The sequence below is a fragment of the Perognathus longimembris genome, chromosome 20, assembly GCF_023159225.1.
Source record: "Perognathus longimembris pacificus isolate PPM17 chromosome 20, ASM2315922v1, whole genome shotgun sequence".
In the NCBI taxonomy this organism is placed as follows: domain Eukaryota; kingdom Metazoa; phylum Chordata; class Mammalia; order Rodentia; family Heteromyidae; genus Perognathus; species Perognathus longimembris.
The window spans coordinates 19,969,595-19,991,234 of record NC_063180.1 but is presented as its reverse complement, the minus strand read 5'-3'; the positions used below and the strand labels follow the sequence as shown (position 1 = coordinate 19,991,234).

At 56.8% G+C, this 21,640-nt stretch overlaps 1 protein-coding gene across 3 annotated transcripts in view; it reads right to left on the bottom strand.

Annotated features, from left to right (window-relative positions):
* Positions 1-21,640, bottom strand: part of Megf8 (multiple EGF like domains 8) — a 37,054-nt gene that overhangs the window by 3,041 nt on the left and 12,373 nt on the right. The window contains exons 12-40 of one of the 3 annotated variants that reach the window (XM_048368920.1): positions 21,401-21,564; positions 19,893-20,093; positions 19,060-19,260; positions 18,001-18,237; positions 16,724-16,842; positions 16,514-16,645; positions 16,307-16,420; positions 15,813-16,061; positions 15,172-15,371; positions 14,651-14,861; positions 14,321-14,549; positions 13,485-13,617; positions 12,428-12,675; positions 12,231-12,341; positions 11,975-12,093; positions 11,234-11,441; positions 10,614-10,794; positions 10,047-10,210; positions 8,937-9,081; positions 8,364-8,595; positions 7,126-7,249; positions 6,744-6,957; positions 6,356-6,570; positions 3,633-3,840; positions 3,349-3,508; positions 2,378-2,570; positions 1,498-1,668; positions 1,255-1,385; positions 771-903 (exon numbers count right to left, since the gene is read on the bottom strand). In XM_048368920.1, the coding sequence (XP_048224877.1) occupies positions 771-903; positions 1,255-1,385; positions 1,498-1,668; positions 2,378-2,570; positions 3,349-3,508; positions 3,633-3,840; positions 6,356-6,570; positions 6,744-6,957; positions 7,126-7,249; positions 8,364-8,595; positions 8,937-9,081; positions 10,047-10,210; positions 10,614-10,794; positions 11,234-11,441; positions 11,975-12,093; positions 12,231-12,341; positions 12,428-12,675; positions 13,485-13,617; positions 14,321-14,549; positions 14,651-14,861; positions 15,172-15,371; positions 15,813-16,061; positions 16,307-16,420; positions 16,514-16,645; positions 16,724-16,842; positions 18,001-18,237; positions 19,060-19,260; positions 19,893-20,093; positions 21,401-21,564 (5,147 nt within the window). Of the gene's footprint in view, positions 1-704; positions 904-1,254; positions 1,386-1,497; positions 1,669-2,377; positions 2,571-3,348; positions 3,509-3,632; positions 3,841-6,355; positions 6,571-6,743; positions 6,958-7,125; positions 7,250-8,363; positions 8,596-8,936; positions 9,082-10,046; positions 10,211-10,613; positions 10,795-11,233; positions 11,442-11,974; positions 12,094-12,230; positions 12,342-12,427; positions 12,676-13,484; positions 13,618-14,320; positions 14,550-14,650; positions 14,862-15,171; positions 15,372-15,812; positions 16,062-16,306; positions 16,421-16,513; positions 16,646-16,723; positions 16,843-18,000; positions 18,238-19,059; positions 19,261-19,892; positions 20,094-21,400; positions 21,565-21,640 lie in introns of all 3 variants that reach the window. The other 2 variants (XM_048368922.1, XM_048368921.1) reach the window with 2 other exon arrangements.

The following is a 21,640-nucleotide window of genomic DNA, read 5'->3' as shown; positions in this document are numbered from 1 at the left end:
ATTTTACAACTTGTAGTTGGGGATATGAGAGAAAAGCTGGAGAAAGCTAGAAAAGGGGTGACACTGTCCAAAAAGAAATGTACTATGGCCAGGTGCTGGTGGCTCACAGCTGTCATCTTAGCTACTCAGGAGCCTGAGATCAAAGGATCTTGGTTCAAAGCCAGCCTGGGCAGAAAAGTCCGTGAGACTCTTATCTCCAATAAACCAGCAGAAAACCAGAAGTGACGCTGTGACTCAAAGTGGCAGAGTGCTAGCCTTGAGCAAAAGAATTCAGGGACAGCACCCCGGCCCTGAAGTTCAAGAAAAAAGAAAAAAAAAGTACTCATTACCTGACTTATGTAACCTCTGTACATCACCTTTATAATAACAATTCCTTTGAATTTTTTTTTTTTTTGCCAGTCCTGGGGCTTGAACTCAGGGCCGGGGCACTGTCCCTGAGCTTCTTTTGCTCAAGGCTAGTGCTCTACCACTTAAACCATAGCAACACTTCTGGCCTTTTCTGTGTATGTGGTGCTGAGGAATAGAACCCAGGGCTTCATGTATGCTAGGCAAGCTTTCTACCACTAAGCCACATTCCCAGCCCTATAATAACAATTTGAAAAAACTAAAATAAATTAAAAATAAAAGAAGAGTCTATTTATTAAGCTGGAATCAACCCCAAACCACCGATTCAGAAGCAAACTATTAGTCTTGCCCAGGCCTACCCATCGCATCCCAGCTCAGGGCCTCTGGGCACGTGGGCTTCTCAGAAATCGCTTCCTCAGCCGCACCTGATACTTGTAGCAGTCTCGGCGGTCACTGGGGGAGCTGCCCTGGCAGGTGCCCGTCTCTGTATTGTTCTGGCACGGGCAGCCCGTCCCATCCTGCTCGTTACAGGTGTCTGCATGGCCGTTACACTGGCATCTGAGGATGGAAAGAAAACAGGGGTGTGGAACCCGTATGACCTCTAAGGCTCACAGAGGCCAAGCTACTGCCCACGGCCAGGGCCAAGAGGGTGATGAGGACTGGAATCCAGCCTGGAGTAACTCCCATGTCCTCTGGACGCTGGAAGGGCATGGGCTGGCTTGGTCAGGCTGCTCTGCAGCCTGCATTTCAGCTCTGGTCCAAGGGCCAGGGTCCCGCTCACCCTTTCCCCTGCCTTGGCCTAGCGTTCCCTGGGAACTTCACCCAGTTCTGACAGTTAGCTGGGGTTTGGGGTTGTGTCTTGCCCCCAGGGTGATTGCCATGAAGGGTGAGGGTCTGCTCCCTCCTCACTTGGTGCACTTCCCGTCCAGGAGGAAGTAGCCATGGAGGCAGCTCTCGCATTTGTCCCCATAGCTGTTATTCTGGCAGTTCACACACACGGCTTCGTCTTCACTCGGACCCTCTGTCACCCAGTTTTCAATCTGAGCAAGGAAGCACAGGACGCTTTCAGGAAGGCATGGGCCCTCAGCTCTGGAAGTCCAGGCCCCAGCCTCCTCCCTCACACTCAGCATCAAGGGTGCCTGGCTCTTTCACCTCCTCCGGATCCAGGGAGTACTTCTCTGGCTCCCTTCTGGCCATTTCCAGCTCCTTCCTGGAGACGCAGATGTGGCTGTTGCCACGACAGAAGGCATGGCAGGGCCGGCAGGTGCCACCGCCAAGGGCTGACCCCACAAACAGTGGGAGGCACTGCTCACAGTGGCTGCCCTGGGAACCCAGGATAGAGCGGTCAGAGGGGCTGGGGACACACAGACGGGGGATATACAGGCTGGCACTCAGTCACCCCAGCTTTGTGATCTAGCCTGCTTCACCTGCTCATTTCTAGCCCTAAGTCCTAAGAGCTCAGACGCCCTCCCCTCCACTTCATACCCTCCCTGCTCTAGCACCTGCTCACCAGGTGCTCACCACTGCAGTGTCCCCGGATGCCCATCTCCCTAGCACAGGGCTTCCTCTGCCCTTGGCTTCTCAGGGTTCCAAATGATGTTCAAGATGCCTGAGCATGGGCTGGGAATATGGCCTAGTGGCAAGAGTGCTTGCCTCCTACACATGAAGCTCTTGGTTCGATTCCCCAGCACCACATATATGGAAAACGGCCAGAAGGGGCGCTGTGGCTCAGGTGGCAGAGTGCTAGCCTTGAGCGGGAAGAAGCCAGGGACAGTGCTCAGGCCCTGAGTTCAAGCCCCAGGACTGGCAAAAAAAAAAAAAGATGCCTGAGCATGAGGGCTGGGGTGCGGCGCTGTATGCCCAGCACACGTGAAGCCCTGGGTTACACACACACACACACACACACACACACACACACACACACACACACGCACGCACGCACGCACGCAGATAAACCAACACTCTCCCTAGCAGTGGCTGACAGCAAGCCAGGGCGAGTCTGGGGTCAGGGTCCAGGGCCCCAGGCGCCCACCTTGGTGTGGTTGCGGCAGAGCAGGCAGTGGTCACGGGCCCCCACTCCGGCACACTCGCTGTGGCGATTGCAGTGACACTCTGTGGAGCAGTTGCGTCCCACAAAGCCAAAGTGGCAGCGACAGTGGTCAGGCTCCACACACGAGCCATTCACGCAGCCCTGGGCACACACCGGGCGGCACAGGCCTGTCACACTGCAGGGGGGTGGGAGGGAAGGCGAGAGGTAAGTAAAGGGCAAGTGGCCCACCCTAACCCAGTACCCAGCCCTCCTTTCCACCTGCTGCCCACCCCAGTCCATCTGCCAGGCTCTAAGGCTCCATTTTTCTCTTCCCTTGGAGGTACAGCCCACCACCTCCCCAGAAACTGGCCACAGTCCTTCCTCTTCTCAGGTCGCTATGAAACTCATGGCATGCCAACTCCCTCACCATCCTGACCATGCCACAATGGAGCCCACAGCCCTCCAACTCCCTGGATCAATTCTCCCCACCCTGCGATTCAAATTCCCTTCCTGCCATCAAGCAAAGTGCTCATACTCCCCTCCTCCCATCAGACAATGCGCTCATACTCCCCTCCTCCCATCAGACAATGCGCTCATACTCTCCCCACTCCCATCAGGCAATGTGTTCTAACTCCCCCCCCATCAGACAATGTGCTCATACTGCTTCCCCCCTCTGCCTTCCCCACTCCCCGCCTCCTCCCATCAGGCAATGTGCTCATACTGCCTCCCCCCTCCCATAAGTCAATGCGCTCATACTGCCTCCCCCTTCCCATCAGGCAATGCACTCACACTCCCCCCCCCCCAAAATCAGGCAATGTGCTTAGACTCCCCCCCTCCTCCCATCAGGCAATGTACTCAGATTCCCCCCCTCCCATCAGGCAATGTGCTCAGAACCCCCCGACCCCCCCAATCAGGCAATTCACTGGGCGTGGGCCTCCCACCCTCCCACCCAGCCCCAGGGGCTGCAGGCTCACTTGTCCATGGTGTAGCCCGTCTTGCAGCTGCACTCATAGCCGTGGGGCTGGTCGTGGCAGTTCTGGGTCTCATTGCAGTCGTGGTGCCCATTTGCACACTCGTTCTCAGGGGGACAGGACAGGAAGGCCCAGGCCATCCCAGCCCGTCCACATGTCATCCCTGGTCCCAGGGATACAGGGGTTCATTGGGGGCCCACAGCCCCACTTTCTGCGGGCCACATGTAGGTGCTCCCCCTAGCCCTTCCCCCGCCCCAGCCTGTGGCTTGGCTCCCAGCCCTTCTCACCATCACGGGGGCCGCTGAGTCCACCCTCCATGCAGCGGCCGCCCCCATCCTGGCCCCCCCAGGCACACCAGCCACAGTGGGGGCGCCGCAGGCACAGGGCACACTGGGTTGCCTGAGCACAGCCCAGAGAACAGCTTTCAGGTCCCCGCAGCAGCCGTCCACAGCCTCCAGCCATACATCTCAGGGGCAGGTAGGAAGGGCTCAGACACTGTCCAGGAGGAGAGAGGGTAGGGGAAGAGAGAGAGAGAGGCAGAAAAGGAAGGTGAAATACATGTGTGGATCTCCCCACAGCACACAAGACCCCCCTCCCCCACCGCCACCAATTCCTTGGGCCCAGTCAGCTCTCACACCTTTTTTTTTTTTGTCAGTTGTGGGACTTGAACTCTGGGCCTGGCACTGTCCCTGAGCTCTTCAGCTCAAGGCTAGCACTCTACCAGTTGAGCCACAGCACCATTTCCAGTTTTCTGGCGATTAACTGGAGATAAGAGTCTTACGAACTTTCCTGCTGGGGCTGGCTTTGAACCATGATCCTCAGATCTCAGTCTCCTGAGTAGCTGGGATGACGTGTGAGCCACCTGTGCTTGGCATCAGGCCTTTCTAATTAGACATCAGAACTGGAAGTCAGGCCGGGGAGGGCCTGCAGTGGGAAGATCTAGCAAACTTGAGCTTGCACGGGAGGTGGGGTGAGGGAGAGAGCAGCATTCTGTTGAGCAGACAAATTGCAGATGAAGAACATGGAGGTTCAAAAAAAAAAAGGTTGACAGTAGTGGAAGGGAACTTGGTGATGTCAGTTGATTACAAATGTCTCTGGGCCACATGCTTTATTAAATGTCATGACTCAAAACAAAAACAAAAGCAAAGGATTAGGCAAAGAACAGGTATACCTTATATTCCAAAGATGATAGGCAGAGTGGGACACATTTCCAGGCTGCAGCTCCAGTATCGGAGAGCTGGCTCTGCTTTCTACCCTCGTCCCTGAGATACCACCATGCTGGTGGGGTGACCTCCCTTTCCCTACCCAGCTGTTCCATTTTGCTAATGGTAGGCAGTGGCCCAGATGAATACAGAAGAGTGGCAGAAGCAGGGTTATGACCCACATAGTCTCAGAATAAATGTGAAGCTGGCTGTTGGGAAAAAGGCTTCTCTCACCTGAGCTGAGGGGCTGAGGGGTCCTGGGTGGGGGGTGGGGCAGCAGCTCCTAGCCATGACTTACATGCCGGGACCCAGAGCGCATGCACAATGAGGCTTGGACCCTTGCGAGTGAACCTCGGGTGTCTAAGTGTTTCATTTACTGCTTGGCCTTAAGTGAAGGATAAAAAGGGAAGAGATTCATCTGGGCTGGCTGCCCAAAACACTCTAAAATCCTGAAATAGAAACCCTGATTACTGTGGCCAGAGCTCAGAGCCCACCGAGGCCTGGGCTGGCTCTGAGCAGAGCTTTGCTCCACTACCAGATGCCAAGCTCTCTGCCAACCAGCCCGCCCCGCCCATGTCTCGGGCAATCAATAAATTCTGTGTGTGAGTCTTCCCTTGCCCTCCTGGACGTGCTGTGTGGAGGACAAGCTCTTACTATGTAGCCTAGGCTGCCTTAAACTCTTGCTATTTCCTTCCTGAATGCTGAAATTACAGGCAAGCACCACCCGTTACCCAGTAGGTTTTTAAAAATAAAATTAAAAAAAAAAATCTCTACTAGGCAGGGCTTCCAGATCTAAATTTAGTGCACTCACTTAACAGATGGGAAGGGCAGTCTGAGAAGAGGCAGAGCAACCTGAATCACTAATCCCGATTGGTACTTTCGGCTGTGACCTGCCGAAGTGGCCAAGTGTGACAATGGCCCACATTACAAACCTGAGAGCTTGTCTGTTGTTAGACAACACAGCCTAGCAAGGTGCTCAGTGAAAAGCTTGTGAAAGGAGGGAAAGAGGGAGGGAGGGAGGGAGGGAGGGAAGGAGGGGGGGAGGGAGGGAGGGAAGGAAGGAGGGGGGGAGGGAGGGAGGGAGGGAAGGAGGGGGGAGGCAGGATAGGGTGGCAAGCTAGGGAGGAGACTGTGTACTCAGTTGCTTGAGGCCAGCACCACTACAAACAACAATGCTAGGGCAACCAGCCAACATGTTACTCCTAGACAGGGCTTCTATTCTAGATGCTTGGACCCCACCCACCTCGCCGGAACATGCCAGAAGCACTGTCAGTTTTTTCTCTAAAATGGAAGTCCTAATGGCAAGTGTCCCATTCTCCCTGCACTGCCGGCTACTGGAGAGGTGCTAGCTGAATGGATCCCAGGCCCTGGGCCCTGACTGGGTGAGCAGACATGCCATTGGGCCTTGCATAAAGAATCAAGGTATTATAATCAAGGAATGGACATCAGTGGGAATCAGAATTTCTTCTAGATGTGACAGTGAAGGAAACTCACAATTGATAGACGCATCTTTGGAAGACACTGGAAACTGCAAGGACAGCTAGGCGGCCAGGTGGCCACTGTCGCCATCACAGGGTGCCTGCTCAGGCTGGACACCTCACCAGTCGCTTTGGCAGCCATAGACACAAAGGGGTCCTGGCCTGCCCATCTGAGCCTCTACTGTAGCTCCCCAGGGCTGTCTCCCTGAGCTCAGGCTGGAAACCTGCCGGGAGCGCTGGCTTGCTCTGCTCAGGAGCTGACAGGTGACCAAGGGGTGGAGGGGAGGGGGAAGGGAGGGTCCACTGGGGCAGACACCAGGGCAGGGGTACCTGTTGGAGGCTGCTGCTCCAGACACAGTGCTGCCAGCCGCCGTCTGCACCCTTGGAGTCCAGGCAGGAGGTGCAGTTGGGGAGGAGGTGACAGGGAGTGGGGCAGGGCATTGGGGGCGAGGACTCCACTGGCATGGGGGACACGTTCAGCAGAGAGTGACTGAAGCACGTCCAGTCATAGGTGGGCTGCACCGAGAGGATGCGGCGGGTCTCTCCTGGGATGAGGGACACGGGAATCGGGGTCCAGTCTGACTCTCAGCTCCTCCTTCCTCAGCCCCCGGGGTCCAGGGAAAGTCTCTTCCCTCAGACCCAGGTGTGCAAGCCCAGCCTCCTCCCTCAGACCCAGGAGTCCAGCCCCCCCCCCGAGCTCCCCCACCCCTTGCCTCACCGGTCCTCTTGAACTGCCGCGTCCACATGCACTTGCCCTCGCGCGTGCACTGCTCACAGTCGGCCGCCCCGCACGCGGCCTCGGAGCAGTTCCCCGCCCAGAAGACCTCTCGCTGGTTGATCCGACAGTCATTCTCCGACGTGCAAGACCCATTGCGGCCAATGCAGGCACCCTCGGGGCAGTTGGTGCACCACTTACAGCGGGGAGCCGATGTCTGGTGCAGGAAGACAGGATCAGGGGGGTCTGTGGGGGACCCCAAGCATCCCATGTCCACTCAATAACGGCTGGAATGTTCTGTGGCTCCTGACACGCGAGGGGTACACGCCAGGATCGCCAGCCCTTCCACCCACTGATCCTTACCATCCCCGCCCAGGCCACTCACCTCTCCATCTCCAGGCTGCAGGGTCCGGGGGTGGCGGGCCAGGCACTCGCTGCATGTCCGGAGCCGTCGACATTCCTCGGGGGAGCGAGGCATTGGGGAGCAGGGTGGCCCTCCACAGCCCAGCCTGGAGGACACAGGGCCGGCCCCAGTCACCCCAGCCTTCTGCCTCTCCAACATCGTTCTACAGTCCTAGCTGACCCTCCCAATCCTGGTCCTAACCCTCTCGATTCTGGGGCTTCCATCCCTCAGAAATGGATTGTTCCACATCCTCCTGCTACCTGGACCACAGCCATCAGACAATACCGCATACCTTCTGCCCCACTAGTCACCAAGGCCTCTACCTCCTGAGTTCCTCTCCAACCACCCCTTCCTCCTCACCCCTACCCACCACCAACAATGGTCCTTTAGGGCCTACATTTCATAATTCCCCAGATTTTAGAAGAGCCAGGGACCCTCCTGCAACACACAGCCTGGGGGGGGGGGCTGGGGAGCACCCCAAACAAATTAACAGCCTGTTGTAGATATGGTAGCTTGTTTCATGGACAGACAAACCCATCAAATCGCCTCATGTCAAGATCATCAAGCAATCTGCCCCTGAGGGCTCACACCTGTAATCCTGGCTACTCAGGAGGCAGAGATCTGAGGATCAGGGCTTAAAGCCAACTGAAGCAAGAAAGTCTGTGACTCATCTCCAATAAATCAACCAAGAACCAGAAGTGGCACTGTGGCTCAAACTGGTAGAGTGCTAACCTTGAGGAAAAGAGCTAAGGAACAGAGCCTAGGCCCTGAGTTCAAACCCCACAGCCAAAATCATCAAGCAGAGTGCACCAGTGAGTTGGTGCCAACAAAGAATCTCTTAGCTTCTGGGGTGCTTGGGTTTCCAAGCAGAACCCAATAGCCTGGCCAGTCCCTGGACACCCCCGAGCTGGCCTGTCCTCCCTTCCAGTCTGGCTGCCCCCTACCCCAATACAGATTATCGCCCATATATACCTGCACACATTTATCTTGTCGGCCCAGGCTCTACTGCTCGATTGAGGGCCCAGTTGGGACCTAGCTGCTCCAGAGTGGGAACCCACTCCACAGGCAGGAGCCCCCCACCGAGCTGCACCCCAGCTGTCCTTGCCTATGATGGCTTGCCACCTTCCCATGGTGATCCTGTGCCTCCCTCCACGGCCAGCTTAGCACACAACTCAAGGGGGATCACGGCTAGGTGATGGGCTGTCAGTCGCTGTGGCTACCTGTGGGCCTGGTCCCCAGACAGGCAGGCTCCGTGGCACCAGGTGCAGGCCTCGGATTGGTTACAGGCTTCCGGCGAGGGGAGGAGGCGGCAGGGGTCGGGAGGTAGGGTCAGTGCCAGCAGGCGGCCCAGGGCCACCCCTCCAAAGCCTCCAGAGATATACAGGCGGTTCCCCACAGCAGCCACGGCGTGGGCCACAGACTCCTCCATTGGGGGTCCCACAGATGCTGGGCCTGAGGAAATATGGGGTGGGGGAGGGGAGCTGGTCAGGATGGATACCCAGAGAGGACAGAGACAGCATCAATGGACAGAAACAGGCGTGGGAAAGTGGGGGGGGGGGGGGAGGAGGGGGAGGCAGGCAAGGATAAATGGACAGCAGATGCACACAGACATCAAAGGCGGAGGAGCTGCGCATTGGTGGCTCATGCCTGTCACCCTAGCTACTCAGGAGGCTGAGCTCTGAGAATCCTGGTTTAAGGCCAGCCTGGGTAAAGAAGTCCATGAAACTTTTATCTCCAATTACCCACCAGAAAACCGGACATGTTCCGTCCTGAGGAACACGGTGGGGACTCACGTGTGAGGTCAGGCAGAAGCCAGGCATTGCAGTTGACCTGGTAGAGCAGAACATCGCTGCTGAACTCATCGGGGTCCGAGCGCCCTCCGAGAACCACCATGGTGTCCCCTAGCAGGGCGGCGGCATGGAAAAGTCGAGGGAGGGGCTGTTGAGGAGACAGAGTGGGGATGGTCTGTCAGAACCCCTCCTCCCCACACTCCATATACCCCTTTCCCAGCACATCCGCCACCCCTGGATTTCCTTTTCTATCTCCCACCGCTCACCTTCTCCTCAAGCTCCCCCTCCTTCCTCCCAGAAACTCCCTGGACCCCTTGGGGCAGCCGACAAAGCCAACCCTCTTCTCTGAGGATGGTCCTGGGGCCCCACAACCCATGCTGCTCCCTGTGAACATGGCCCAGACCCCTCAAGACAAACACCCACATTTCTGTGATCAAGACAGGCCAAGGGCAAGAGGCTCCCTCAGGCCTGTTTCTCTGCCTCCCTTTCCCAAGAGGAGCTTAGAAAAGTCATACAAAACTGTCCTCGCCCGCAGACAGTTCCCTGTCCCCCACACCCTGTCTCCCTGGCCTTGTAAGGCAGGAAGCACTTACACTTTTTTTTGTTGTTGTTGTCAATCATGGGGTCTGAACCCAGGGCCTGGGCACTGCTGTCTCTAAGCTTCTTTTGCCCAAAGCTAGTGCTCTACCACTTGAGCCACAGCTCCACTTGGCTTTTTTGGTAGGTTAGTGGAAATAGAGTCTCACAGACTTTTCCTGCCCAGGTTAGCTTCTCAGCCTCCTGAGTAGCTAGGATTACAGGCATGAGCCACTGGCTCCTGGCTCAACCCTACTTTTTACAGATGGGGGGGCCAGGGTTATGGGGAGAGTGAGTGCAAAGGTGCAGCAAAACCTAGGCCTCTGCTCTTCTGATGGAGGAATCTCTCCTCCACACCAGGGTTGGACAAGTGGGTATCTGGGATGTCACAGTTCCACATAAGGGACTGGAAAGCGAGGGAGGCAAGGACGAGGGGTGGGGGACGAGGGGTGGGGGATGTCGGTCCTTTGGGCACAGGGAAAGAAGAACACATGGCTCCTGCCCTAGTAGCCATTTGTCTGGATCCCATTTCCTGACCTTTGCCCCCTGAGATGGTGCCAGCAGGCTCCAGGTACGGTCAGGACAATGCAGGGAGTAGAGCTCCGGGGAGGGGGCCGCCAGCTCCACATGGAAGCGGAAGCCCCCAAACACGTACAGCGAGTCAGTAGCCTCGTGGTAGACTGCCGAATGACCATAGAGTCCTGGAGCGGGCAGGATGATCAGAGACAGCCTGAATTTACCACCCTATGCCCAGCTTCCTGGGCTCCCCTCCCCAGTGGCCATGCCCCTCCTTTGGAGTGTAGATGATCACTGGACACAGGGAAAGGGGAGAGAACAAACAGCTGGGATGCTATAACAGACTCAGAGGTGGGAGACGAGATGGTAGGATGTCTGGGGAATTGTGATCAAAGCATGGAGGGGTGGTGATCTGTCTTAGAGCCTGAGGAGGAGATAGGGAGGCCATCATGAAGTGTGGAGGGGTGGGGGGGGTACAGAGGTGGTTCCCAAGGAATCTGGATGGCTGAGGGTATACTGGGAAGTGACCTGCAGGGGGCAGTGGACAGAGCCTGTTTGAAGCTCTGAGCACTCTGCTCCTGGTCCCACCTGTAGGGGGCGTCCCACTCTGGGCTCCGGACACCCAAGTGCCAGTCGCCAGCTGGTACTCGAACAACTGCTGGTTGAAGCCATTTTCAGGGGAGTAGCCACCCACCAGGAGCAGAGACAGGCCTCGGCGGGCAGTGAGGCTGTGACCGGCCACTGCTGGTAAGTCCACAGTCTGTGGGGCCTGCAGGGTGGAGGGCCAAGGTCACCCAGAGGTCAGAGGTCCTCTCGTGGGCAGAAGCGAGACCGAGCGCCCCAGGGCTGGTGAGACCACAGCCCGTGGGGGCCCTGCCAGCTGCACGGGCAGGCTCCGGTCAGTTCTGTGGCCCCAGTTCCATGTCAGATTTCGGGCAGCCTCCATGGTGTCTCTGGGAAGGCTTTGCTCTTCTGCCCTCACTCTGTGAAGGGGCAGGCTCTGTCCAGCCTGACCAGCCAGAGCACCCCAGGCCCTGGGCCAGCATCAGCTTGAAACTACAACCGGACCTAAGTCAGCCAGTGGGATTCAGTTGTGCGACCACCTCTTGTCTGTCTGTCTTTCTCTGAACCCAACCCATCATGCATGCAGGCATGGCTTCTGCTGGCGGCCAAGATGGCAGGTACTACTTGGTCACACGAAGGCTCACCTTCTCCTGCCGCCACTGCAGGGTGGTGAGGTTCAGGATCCAGAAGTCACGGGTGACGCCTCCAGCTGTGAGCCCTCCCAGCAGGTACATGGCCCCACGGCCCGCAGGCACGTAGGCAGCTGCATGGAAAGAACGGGGAGACGGGCCTGGGCCCCCGTCCTCAGCTCCCGCCAGCATCTGTGTCCACCGCCGCTCACTCACCGAGTACCTGGGGCCAAGGTGGGGAAAAAAAAAAAAAAAAAAAAGAGCATCAGTAGCCAGGTACCAGTGGCTCAGGCCTATAATCCTAGCTACTTAGGCGGCTGAGATCTGAAGATGGGTTCAAAGCCAGCCCAGGTAGGAAAGTACATAAGGCTCTTATCTCCAATTAATCACAGAAAAAGCCTGAAGTGGTGCTATGGCTCATAGTAGAACACTAGCCTTGAGCAAAAGAGCTCAGGTCCTGAGTTCAAGCCCCAGGACTGACAAAAAAATAAATAAATCAGTCATTGACTGTCAATGTCCAGTCACCCAGGTTCCTGAAAAGGGACCTGCCCTGACAGATGTCCTAGCATCCTTTGGGGTCACTTCCTGTGACAATCATCCTCTATCCTTGGGACAGCACTACTCAGAGGACCCCAATGCCCATGTCCACGGCTAAGACTCCTAGGACAAGTGTCCCAACATCCTTTGGGATGTCCCTCATCTTAGAGGCTTATCTTACCCTGAGGTAACATCCCTTGCTCAGGTATCCTGTGTTACCTGTACAGGTTTCCCAGCAGCCCCTGGGGCAGCCCCAGGCCTCCGAACATCCACAAGGTGCCATCAGGTCCCTCTACCATTGTGTGTCCCAGGCGGTGCAGAAAGCGGCTAGCAGTGTCCTAAGGTCACGAGTCAGGGGCCCGAGGTCAAGAAGGTCATGATAAAGGTAAGCCTAGGTGGCCCCAGGGGTGGTCCCAGGAGTAGAGATGAACGGGGAAGCAACCCATGAGACAGAGCCAGCAGGACCCCAACTCACAGCTGAGAGGCGGCTGTCCATGACCGTCTCCCAGACCAGCTGCCCACCATCCAGCTTTGTGGCACAGTCGGGACCTCCGAAGCCCTCGGCGCAGATGCACACACCGAGGCTCTGGGAAAAATGGAAAAGGGGCTCAGGAGAGCTCCAATCACTACTCCTGACCCCTACAGCCCCAGCTGGCCCTGTCGCCCCCATACCTGGTTACAAATCCCAGCCCCCGTGTGGGCATTGCAGTTCTCAGGACACAGGGCCATGCGGCAGTGGGGACCAGCCCAGCCCTGGGGACATCGGCAGAGCCCAGCACCTGCAGCCCCATCCTGGGGTACACACTCCTGGGGGACCGGGCAGCTCCCAGGGCCCCCTGAGCCACAGCGGGCAGAGCCCACAGAGGCGTTGAAACCCCAGGAGGAGGATCCATTGGCCTCCCAGTGCAGGACGAGCAGCCCTGTGTGAGAGGAGGGTGGAGACAAAAACCAAGCTTAACCGGGCAGTGCTGCCAGGCCGCCATCATTTATGATCATGGCCGGAATGCAAAGCACACTCTACCCCACCTGGACCAACCCATCGAGCTCTGGCTATCCATTTGACAGTGCCAATCCTAGGCTGGGGTTGCTGCTCAGTGGAATAGCACATGTCTGTTATGTACAAGGCTATGGGTTCAATCCCCAGGAAATGAAAAATAATAAAAATAAGCTGGGTGCTGGTGGCTCATGCCTGTAATCCTAGCTACTCAGGGGGCTGAGATCTGAGGATTGTGGTTCAAAGCCAGCCCGGGAAGAAAAGTCCATGAGATTCTTATCTGCAATAAACTACTCAGAAAGGGCCGGAAGTGGTGCTGTGGCTCAAGTGGTAGAGCACTAGCTTCGAGCACAAAGAGGCGAGGGCACAGCTGAGGAACTGAACCCAGGGCTTCATGAATGTAAGGCAAGCACTCTACCATTATGTCATATTCCCAGCCAGCTAAGGTATTTTTTTCAGGCTCCCATAGACACCCTTCCTTGCACGTGGTGGACCACTAAAGCCCAAAACAGAAGAGCTATATCACCCAGACAAGGGACTGTGTCTGTTCCTGGACTAGAACCTGGATCCTAAGCCCAGGAAGGTGACAAGCGCAGGAACAAAAAATATGCACCCCTAAACAAGTTGTTAGGGGTAAGGCTCAGTGGTAGAGCACTTGACCAGTATGTGAGAGGTCTTGGGTTCCATTCCACGCCCCCCACCCCCCTACCCCTACTCCCACCCCCACCACCTTACCAGACAGAGCCCGCACAGTGAGGGGCCTGTCTCGCCGTTGGCCGCAGAAGGCAGCTATGAGGCTACGGTCTGACTGGACAACACCAGTGTCCAGGAAGCGTGGGAATCCATCAAAAGCCAGGACATAGCTCAGCTGAGGAGTGCAGAGTGAAAAGTTAGGGGATTGTGGGACAAGAAATGGGGGAGCTTAAGGTCTGTGAGGAGGAGGGATTCAGGAGGAGAGGACAGAGACAGGCTCAGTACAAGCCTATAGTCCAAGATACTTAGGAGGCTGAAGCAGGAGGATCATGAGCCCAGACAGAACTATACAGAAGACTATCTGATAGAGAGAAATAGATGATAGACGGATGGATGGATGGATGGATGGATGGATGGATGGATGGATGGATGGATGGGCAGGAAGGCAGGCAGGCAGGCAGACAGACTGACAGGCAGACTGAAAGACAGAACAGGATACTGGGAAAGAGCCTTTTGAACAGCCAGGTCAGACCATCCAGCCTGGAGGTCATTCCTCCCATTTCTATGTTCCAAGCAGACAAGAGTAATGGGTCAGACACTCTTACACTGATCTCTTTCTCAATACACAGCTTCTGAGAGCCACCACCAATTGACATAAGGTGTGAAACTGTAACATTCCTGGTCTGGGAGATGGGAGTTTGGGAACTGGGAAGAGAACCAGGAAAGGGCAGGATCTGTGGACTTAGGAACAAAGAGTGGGAAGATCTTTAGGACAGTTTGGGATTTGGAAACATGGGGTCGGGGCCTGTCTGGGGACCTAGACTGGGTGGGAGCACTGTCTTGTTTTATTTGCTGAACTCTAGCCCCCCAGTGCTTACCGTGCAGGGGGTGCTGCTGTCCGGGGAGAAGGTGAGGGTGAGCGGGGGACAGAGGGTCCCAGGGGCACAGGGCTGCAGCGCCTCTGTGGCCGAGACAACCCACACACAGTAGGAAAGGCCGCCGCCCGGAGGCAGCAGTCCCCCAAACCGGCGGGAGCCCAGAGCCACTGAGGACACGTTGGTGAGGAGGGCACGGCCCCCACACTCACGGAAGCAGGAGCCACCAGCCCTGTGGGGACGGAGGAGAGCCTGGTCAGACCAGTCCCATGCTGCCTCCTGCCACCGTGACCCTGAGCCCACCCCGCCCAGCTGGCTGGCCCTCCGGCTCACCGGGGGTCTCCGTAGTAGCCGGGGGAGCACAGCTGGCAGTGGGCTCCCTCCGTGTGGTCCTGGCAGAAGCAGAGCCCGCTAAGGTTGTCACAGTGGCCACGGCGTGGGTCCCCATGCCCATTGCACTGACAGGGCCGGCAGCCTCCCGAGCCCGTGGCATTGCCAAAGCTGCCGGGTCGGCACCGCTCGCAGTGTTCCCCCCATGTCCAGTCTGTGGAGGCCACAGCAGGATGGAGAAGAATCAAGGGCAAGGGCGGAAATAGCCCCCACCAACTGGCTCTGCCCATCCCTAACCCCTTCCCCCGCTGACTTAAAGGAGAGAAACTGAGGCCAGACAGGGGAGACACAAGAACTCATGATGGGGAAATGAGGCTCAGCCAGAGATAGTGGCAAGAAAAACCGACTGGGATCAGGAGCAGAGACTGGGACAGGGGCCCCACTGCTGTCCAGGGAGAGACTGAGGGAGGAGGTCCCCCAAGGTATACCTGGACAGGGGGTGGGGTGGGGGGCTAGTTGCTCACCCTGACATTCATCACAGAAGCCAGGTCCCCGCCTGCGGCAGTGGCTGTGGAAGTTGCACCCACAGTCTCGGGAGCAGCGGGGGGCTGGGGGCCCTGGGGCCGGTGTGGGAGGGGGCAAGTCAGATGTCCAGCCCAGGTCACACACACAGGTAAAGTCAGGGGGCCCACTGCAGACACCATGGCCACAGTCCTCCAGGCACCTGGCGGAGGGGGTTTGAGCACAGGGTGGGGGGACCCAGACCCCCCAAAGCAACCCATGATCCACCACAGTAACATCCTCCCATGTAGGCTGCCTATTCACACAGTCCTGGAGTGTGATGCTGTCTCCAAGACAACTCCATCACACGTGGTGATACCTGTCTCCATAGCAACCACCTGTCACCACTGTGAAAACCCTTTCAACTAAGTCCTCCTTTGGTCTCCTCCATCTCTGTAGCAATGCCAAAGATGGCAATCCACAGGCTGAGTGTCCTGTTTCCATGGCAATTGTAGTTACCCTGGGTACCCTGGCATTCAGTTGAGGTCCTTGTCTGCAGAGTGACCCACCCAGGCTCACTGGGGCTGCTGGCTCCACCAAGGAGCTTTCCCCTCTTCTGCCTCAAGCCCCGACCCATCTCCATGGCAACCCCCGCCTCACTCACGTGCGGTTGCAGTGCGTGATGCCATCGCCCTGGTAGCCCCGCTGGCATTGACACTCGTAGCTGAGGGGTGTGTTCAGACAGGTTGCCCGTGGGTGACACCGCGCCAGACCCAGGCGACACTCATCCACATCTGGACAACGGGCATAAGCCCAGCGGGCTGGCAGAGCCACTGAAAGGCCCAGGCCCTGGCTCACCCAGAGGGAGCAGTTTCCCCCTCCCAGAGGCCCGGAGAAGTCCCCCTGCAGACACCTGCGGGGCGGGGGCAGCAGAGAAACAGGGCAACAGTGACAGGAGGGGGGGAGAAAGAGGAGAAACAGGAGAAACAGAGAAAGTACACAGAGGAAGGGAGAGAAGGAAAGAGAAACAAAGGAAAAACACAGATCACAGGATGGGGGACAGGTGACCGGGCGGAGACACAAAGAGGATATTAGCACTGAGGAGAGCAGCCCGAGCACCCTTCCCTCCCCACCGAGCCTCTCGCCAGCCCCCCTCACCGTCCCAGGGTGGGGTTGTCTTCGTTGCCACACCAGCCACACTCGTGGCTCTGTAGACACTCATGGCAGGTCAGGAAGCCGCTGCAGCTGCGGCACCGAGGCTCCGAGTGCACGCTGTAGGGTGACGGGGGAGGACAGGAGTCAGAGCCCAGGGCACCTCGCCAGGCTAAGGCCCCCATTCCATCAGCCCAGGCCCCAGCCGCATACCTGTCGTCCCAGCCCCGGCAGCCTCCATGCGGGTACCGGGCCAGGTAAGCCGCAAACAGGAAGCAGGTGTGGGTAGACTGGCACCAGGCACACTGGCTGGAATTGGCCAGGCAGTCTTCACAGGTCAGGCGCCTGGGGAAGAAGTTGGGTGTGTCATGGCAGCCCCACCCCCAGGGGCGCCCCACCCACCCTGGGCCCTGTCAGGCTCACTGGCTACAGAGTGGGGGACACTCCTCAGGGCTCTTCAGGGCTCCCCGGCCCCGGCCCCGCCGACTGCAGGCTGCATCCCCTTTGCGGCTGGAGCTCTGATGCCACTCACAGAAGAGATCCTGGGAAAGTGGTGGTGAAGGAGTCACCCTTGGGCCCCCGGGTGCCTACCCCATCACCTGTGACAAGCCACTACCCCCCCTCACTGGCCCCCCAGCCCAACTACCTGTCTCTAGTGCACACTTCTCTGCACCCCACTTCAGCTACAGACCTTGTACTTGGCTGCCCAGCACCCCACCCCCAAAGGGGGCCCATGAAAGTTGGGGGGGGATTCAGTGGGTGGCCAAGGAGCCAATGTTCATGATAGGCCCAGGAACCTGCACAAAAGACCACCCAGAAGCAATGTACAGGATTTGGAGACTTCTCCAGGGCTAGGTGGGGTGAGGTGGGGAAGACAAAGAGGAAGGGGAGCTGGCTCACATTGTAATCCTAGCTACTCAGGAGGCTGAGATCCTAGGATCATGGTTTAAAGCTAGCCTGGGCAATAAAGTCTGTGAGGCTCTTAAACTTACAAAAAAAAAAAAAAAAAGCCACACACTGATGGCTCATGCCTGTCTGTAATCCTAGCTGCTCAGGAGACTGAAGGATCACAGTTCAAAGCCAACCCAGGGGAGGAAAGTCCATGAACCCTCTTATCTCCAATTAACAACCAAAGAAGCTAAGTGGAGCTGTAGCTCAAGTGGTAGAGCACTAGCCTTGAACTAAAGAAGCTCAGGGACAGCAGTGCCGAGGCCCTGAGTTCAAGCCCCAGGACCAGCACCAAAACAGAAAAAAAGAAGAAGGAAAGATAGGGGAAGCGGGCTGGGAATATGGCCTAGTGGCAAGAGTGCTTGCCTCCTATACATGAAGCTCTTGGTTCGATTCCCCAGCACCACATATATGGAAAACGGCCAGAAGGGGCGCTGTGGCTCAGGTGGCAGAGTGCTAGCCTTGAGCGGGAAGAAGCCAGGGATGGTGCTCAGGCCCTGAGTCCAAGGCCCAGGACTGGCCAAAAAAAAAAAAGGATAGGGGAAGGGGATTCACATGTGTTTCCTCCCCCTACAAGGGGCACATCATGGCTCCTGGATACCTAAACCCATTGCCTCCATGCCTCCTATCTCTATAGAGAACCCTCTATCTGCCCCCGCCCCAGGGCTCCCCGGCTGCCTATGCCAGGCGGCCCTGCCCTAGTTGCCCACTCTGCCTACGTCAACCGAGACCCCCTGTGGCTCAGCAGGCACCTGGGTGCACGCGTGGCAGTCACGATGCTCCTCGCAGAGCGGGCAGAGAGCCGGTACCAGCACCATTAGGGAGCTGCCAGTCCTGTCATCCTCACAGCGGGCCCCACCCTGGCGCAGGTGGCAGGTGGCACTGCTCAGGCACCAGCCACAGCCCTGGTCCGCCAGGCAGCCCAGGCAGGAAGAATAGGAGGTGCAGGTGGAGGAGCGGTAGGGCTCCAAAAAGAAGAAGGAGATCTCCTGGGGACAAGACACACAAGGGCCAGGAGTCAGGGTGGGGGGCAGGGCCAGGGTCCTGAGCCCACAATGGGAGTTATGGGTTTGGACAGGAAGAGAACTCAGCATAGAAAGTCGGGATTTGGGAAACCAGCACCCAGAAGGTGCCTAAATTCAAGAGTTTAGAGACAAAAAAAAAAAAAAAAAAAAGGATGAGATGGGTGTGGCAAAGCACTTGCCCGACAGGTACAATGTCCTGAGTTCAATCCCCAGTACCAAGAAAGAGTGAGAGAGGGCAAAAAATAGCAGGGCTTCGGTGTCTCACACCTGTAATCCTAGCTACTCAAGAGGCTGAGATCTGCCAGTCCAGGCAGGAAAGTCTGTAAGACTCTTACCTCCAATTTACTACCAAAAAGTGGAGTGGTGCTGTGGCTCAAGTGGTAGAACACTAGCCTGGAGCACAAAGCCTCAAGGACAGTGCTCAAGCTCTGAGTTCAAGCCCCAGGATTGGCACAAAACAAAACAAAAATCAAACTATAGAGGACAGGAAATCAGGGGTCAGCATACGAGATCTTGGGTGGGAGATTACTCACTGGAGGAACACTTTGTGTCTGGCATGCCAAGGGTCTTAGGTTCCACCCCCAGCAATTTTCCCCCCAAATAACCCAAAATATGGGGTCAGGTCAAGGTCTGGAATCAGTGGTTAGACTCTAGAAGGTCTAAAGTGATGTCCAGAGTTCAGAACACAAGTGTCAAGGGGTCAGAGGTCAGCCAGGAAGTCAGAGTTATAGCCTGGGGATTGGAAAGCTCAGGGGATCTGAAGGCAAGGCTGGACCGGGCACTCACACTGCCGCCTGGCACGCCGGTCCGATCCCACAGCAGGGTGAGCTCACTGTGCCCGGGGCCTGCCGAGCCGTTGAGCTGGCCGCGGATCTCCACTGCGTACTTGTGGCCTCGCCCAGGCAGCGGGAAGAGACGAGCAGATCCTGGACGCTGTAGCCGCCTGGTCTCCTTCTCCTGCTGAGCCACCCAGCGCCCCACTTCCTCCTGGGGGGAGGGAGGAGTCTCAGACAGTGCCCTCAGAAAGCCTCACAGGACCCCCAGGAATCCCAGTTCCTTACGAAGGGTAGGGCCTCATAGCCCCTTAGATCCCCAAGAAGCTGCAACGTACCCTCAAACCACTAGAGACCAACAGCCTCAGAGGAATCTCACTTAGTAACTCAAATACCCACACCTTCTCCAACCCCCGCCCCAAATCTTTTGTGTGTGTTCAAGCCCCAACACTGAACTCAGGGCCTGGGCACTGTCCCTCTGTTTCTTTTGTTCAAGGCTAGTGCTCTACCACTTGAGCCACAGCTATACTTCTGGCTTTTTGGTGGTTCATTGGAGTTAAGAGTCTCACAGACTTTTCTGCCCGGGCTGGCTTTGAACTGCTATCCTCAGATCCCAGTCTCCTGAGTAGCTAGGGTGACAGGAATGAGCCACCAGCACCTGGCACCTCAACTTTTGTTACTAGTTGAAAGCCCCAGGGCACCCCTCCTGTGCTAACAATTCGTCCTATCCCTGTAACTTCTCTCGTGTCCCCCCCGAACCATCACCTTACCACATCAGCATATCCTGCCCAGTATTTACCACCTCCCCCCACCTGCCCAGCCCGCAAGAATCCCAGGATCCCTCACCATGTTCTCTGTGTCAGGACCGCGTGCCATGCGAGCCAGGACGTGGAGGCGCTGGGCCCGGGCCCACACGGCCACGTCTTCACCCCCAGAGCCGCCGGGCCCTCCAGGCAGCAGCGGGTGGATAAAACCCCGGTAAACTAGAGATACATCTGTCTCTGGGCTGGGCGTCAGGGTGATGGTTGTACTGCGGACAATGGAGACCTGTGCCAACAGCAAAGGGGCGAAGGTCTGAGCCCCTCTCCCCCTGGGCCCTCCCATTCAAGACCACGTCAGAGCCTGAGAATGATCAACTCAGCTTCTCCATTTCATTAAGTGAGAAACTGAGGTAGGGAGCAGGAGCTAGGTGGGGAACCAGAACCCACCTTGACCCCAGTCCCTGCTCATCTCCAGATTGTATTAAAATTCCAGGACTGCTGGGCACCGGTGGCTCATACCTGTCATCCTAGCTACCCAGGAGACTGAGATCTGAGGATCAAGGTTCAAAGCCAGCCGGACAGAAAAGTCTGCGAGACTCTTTTTATTTATTTTTTTAAATTTTTTTTTTAGTTTTGTTTTTTTTTGGCCAGTCCTGGGCCTTGGTCTCAGGGCCTGAGCACATTCCCTGGCTTCTTCCCGCTCAAGGCTAGCACTCTGCCACCTGAGCCACAGCGCACCTCCTGGCCGTTTTCCATATATGTGGTGCTGGGGAATCGAACCGAGAGCTTCACGTGTAGGCGGCAAGTGCTCTTGCCACTAGGCCATATTCCCAGCCCCTGAGAGACTCTTATCTCCAGTTAACTACTAGAAAACGGGAAGTGAAGCTATGGCTCAAGTGGTAGAGCACTAGCCTTGAGCTAAAGAGCTCAGGGATAGCACCCAGGTCCCGAGTTCAAGCTCCATGACTGACAAAAAAAAAAAAAAATTCCAGGACTAAGGAACTGGGCACCAGTGGCTCATGCCTGTAAGCACATCTACTCAGGAGACTGAGATCTGAGGACTGAGGTTTAAAGACAGCCCAGGCAGATAAATCAGAGACTCTTATCTCCTATTAATTAGCAAAAAGCAAAAAGTAGAAGTGTGGCTCAAGTGGTAGAGTGCTAGCCTTGAGCCAAAAAATGATTAGAGATAGCACCCAGGCTCTGTTCAAGCCCCAGAATTGCGCGTGCACCTGCGCGCACACACAAAAAATCTCAGCTAGGTGCCAGCATTCTGAGTGCTAGCACTCAGAGGGCCCTACATTGCAATCTTCCTATCGTCACCACCCAAGTAGCTGGGATTAAAGGCATGTATCATCACACCCGGCCCATATTAGATACTTAATGTAAAGACTTTCAAGATAAACACAAGAGTGGGGCTGTAACTCGGTACAGGGTGCATACTTAGCCTGCACAAGGTCCCGAGTTCCATCACTAGCAACACACACACACACACACACACACACACACACGTGCACACACACACACCATCCCCACACAAGCTGCTAGCCCAGGACCACCAACACCTCACCCAGGACCAGTCTCACTTCCCACCTTGTCAGGCTGGGAGGTGTTGGGCGGCTGTTGGAAGGTGAGCAGGTGCAGGCCAGGCAGAAAGCTCTGGGTGACACAAGCCTCCAGGGAGGTGACGAAGACAGGTGCTGGCCCCCACCAGCCCACAGTGCCAGAGATCTGCTCCCCTCGGCAGCGGGCTTGCTCTGGGAGGAAGGGAAATCAGGATGGGGGGGGGTTGGTATGGAGAAGGGAGGCTGTGACACCCCTCCCATCCCCCAC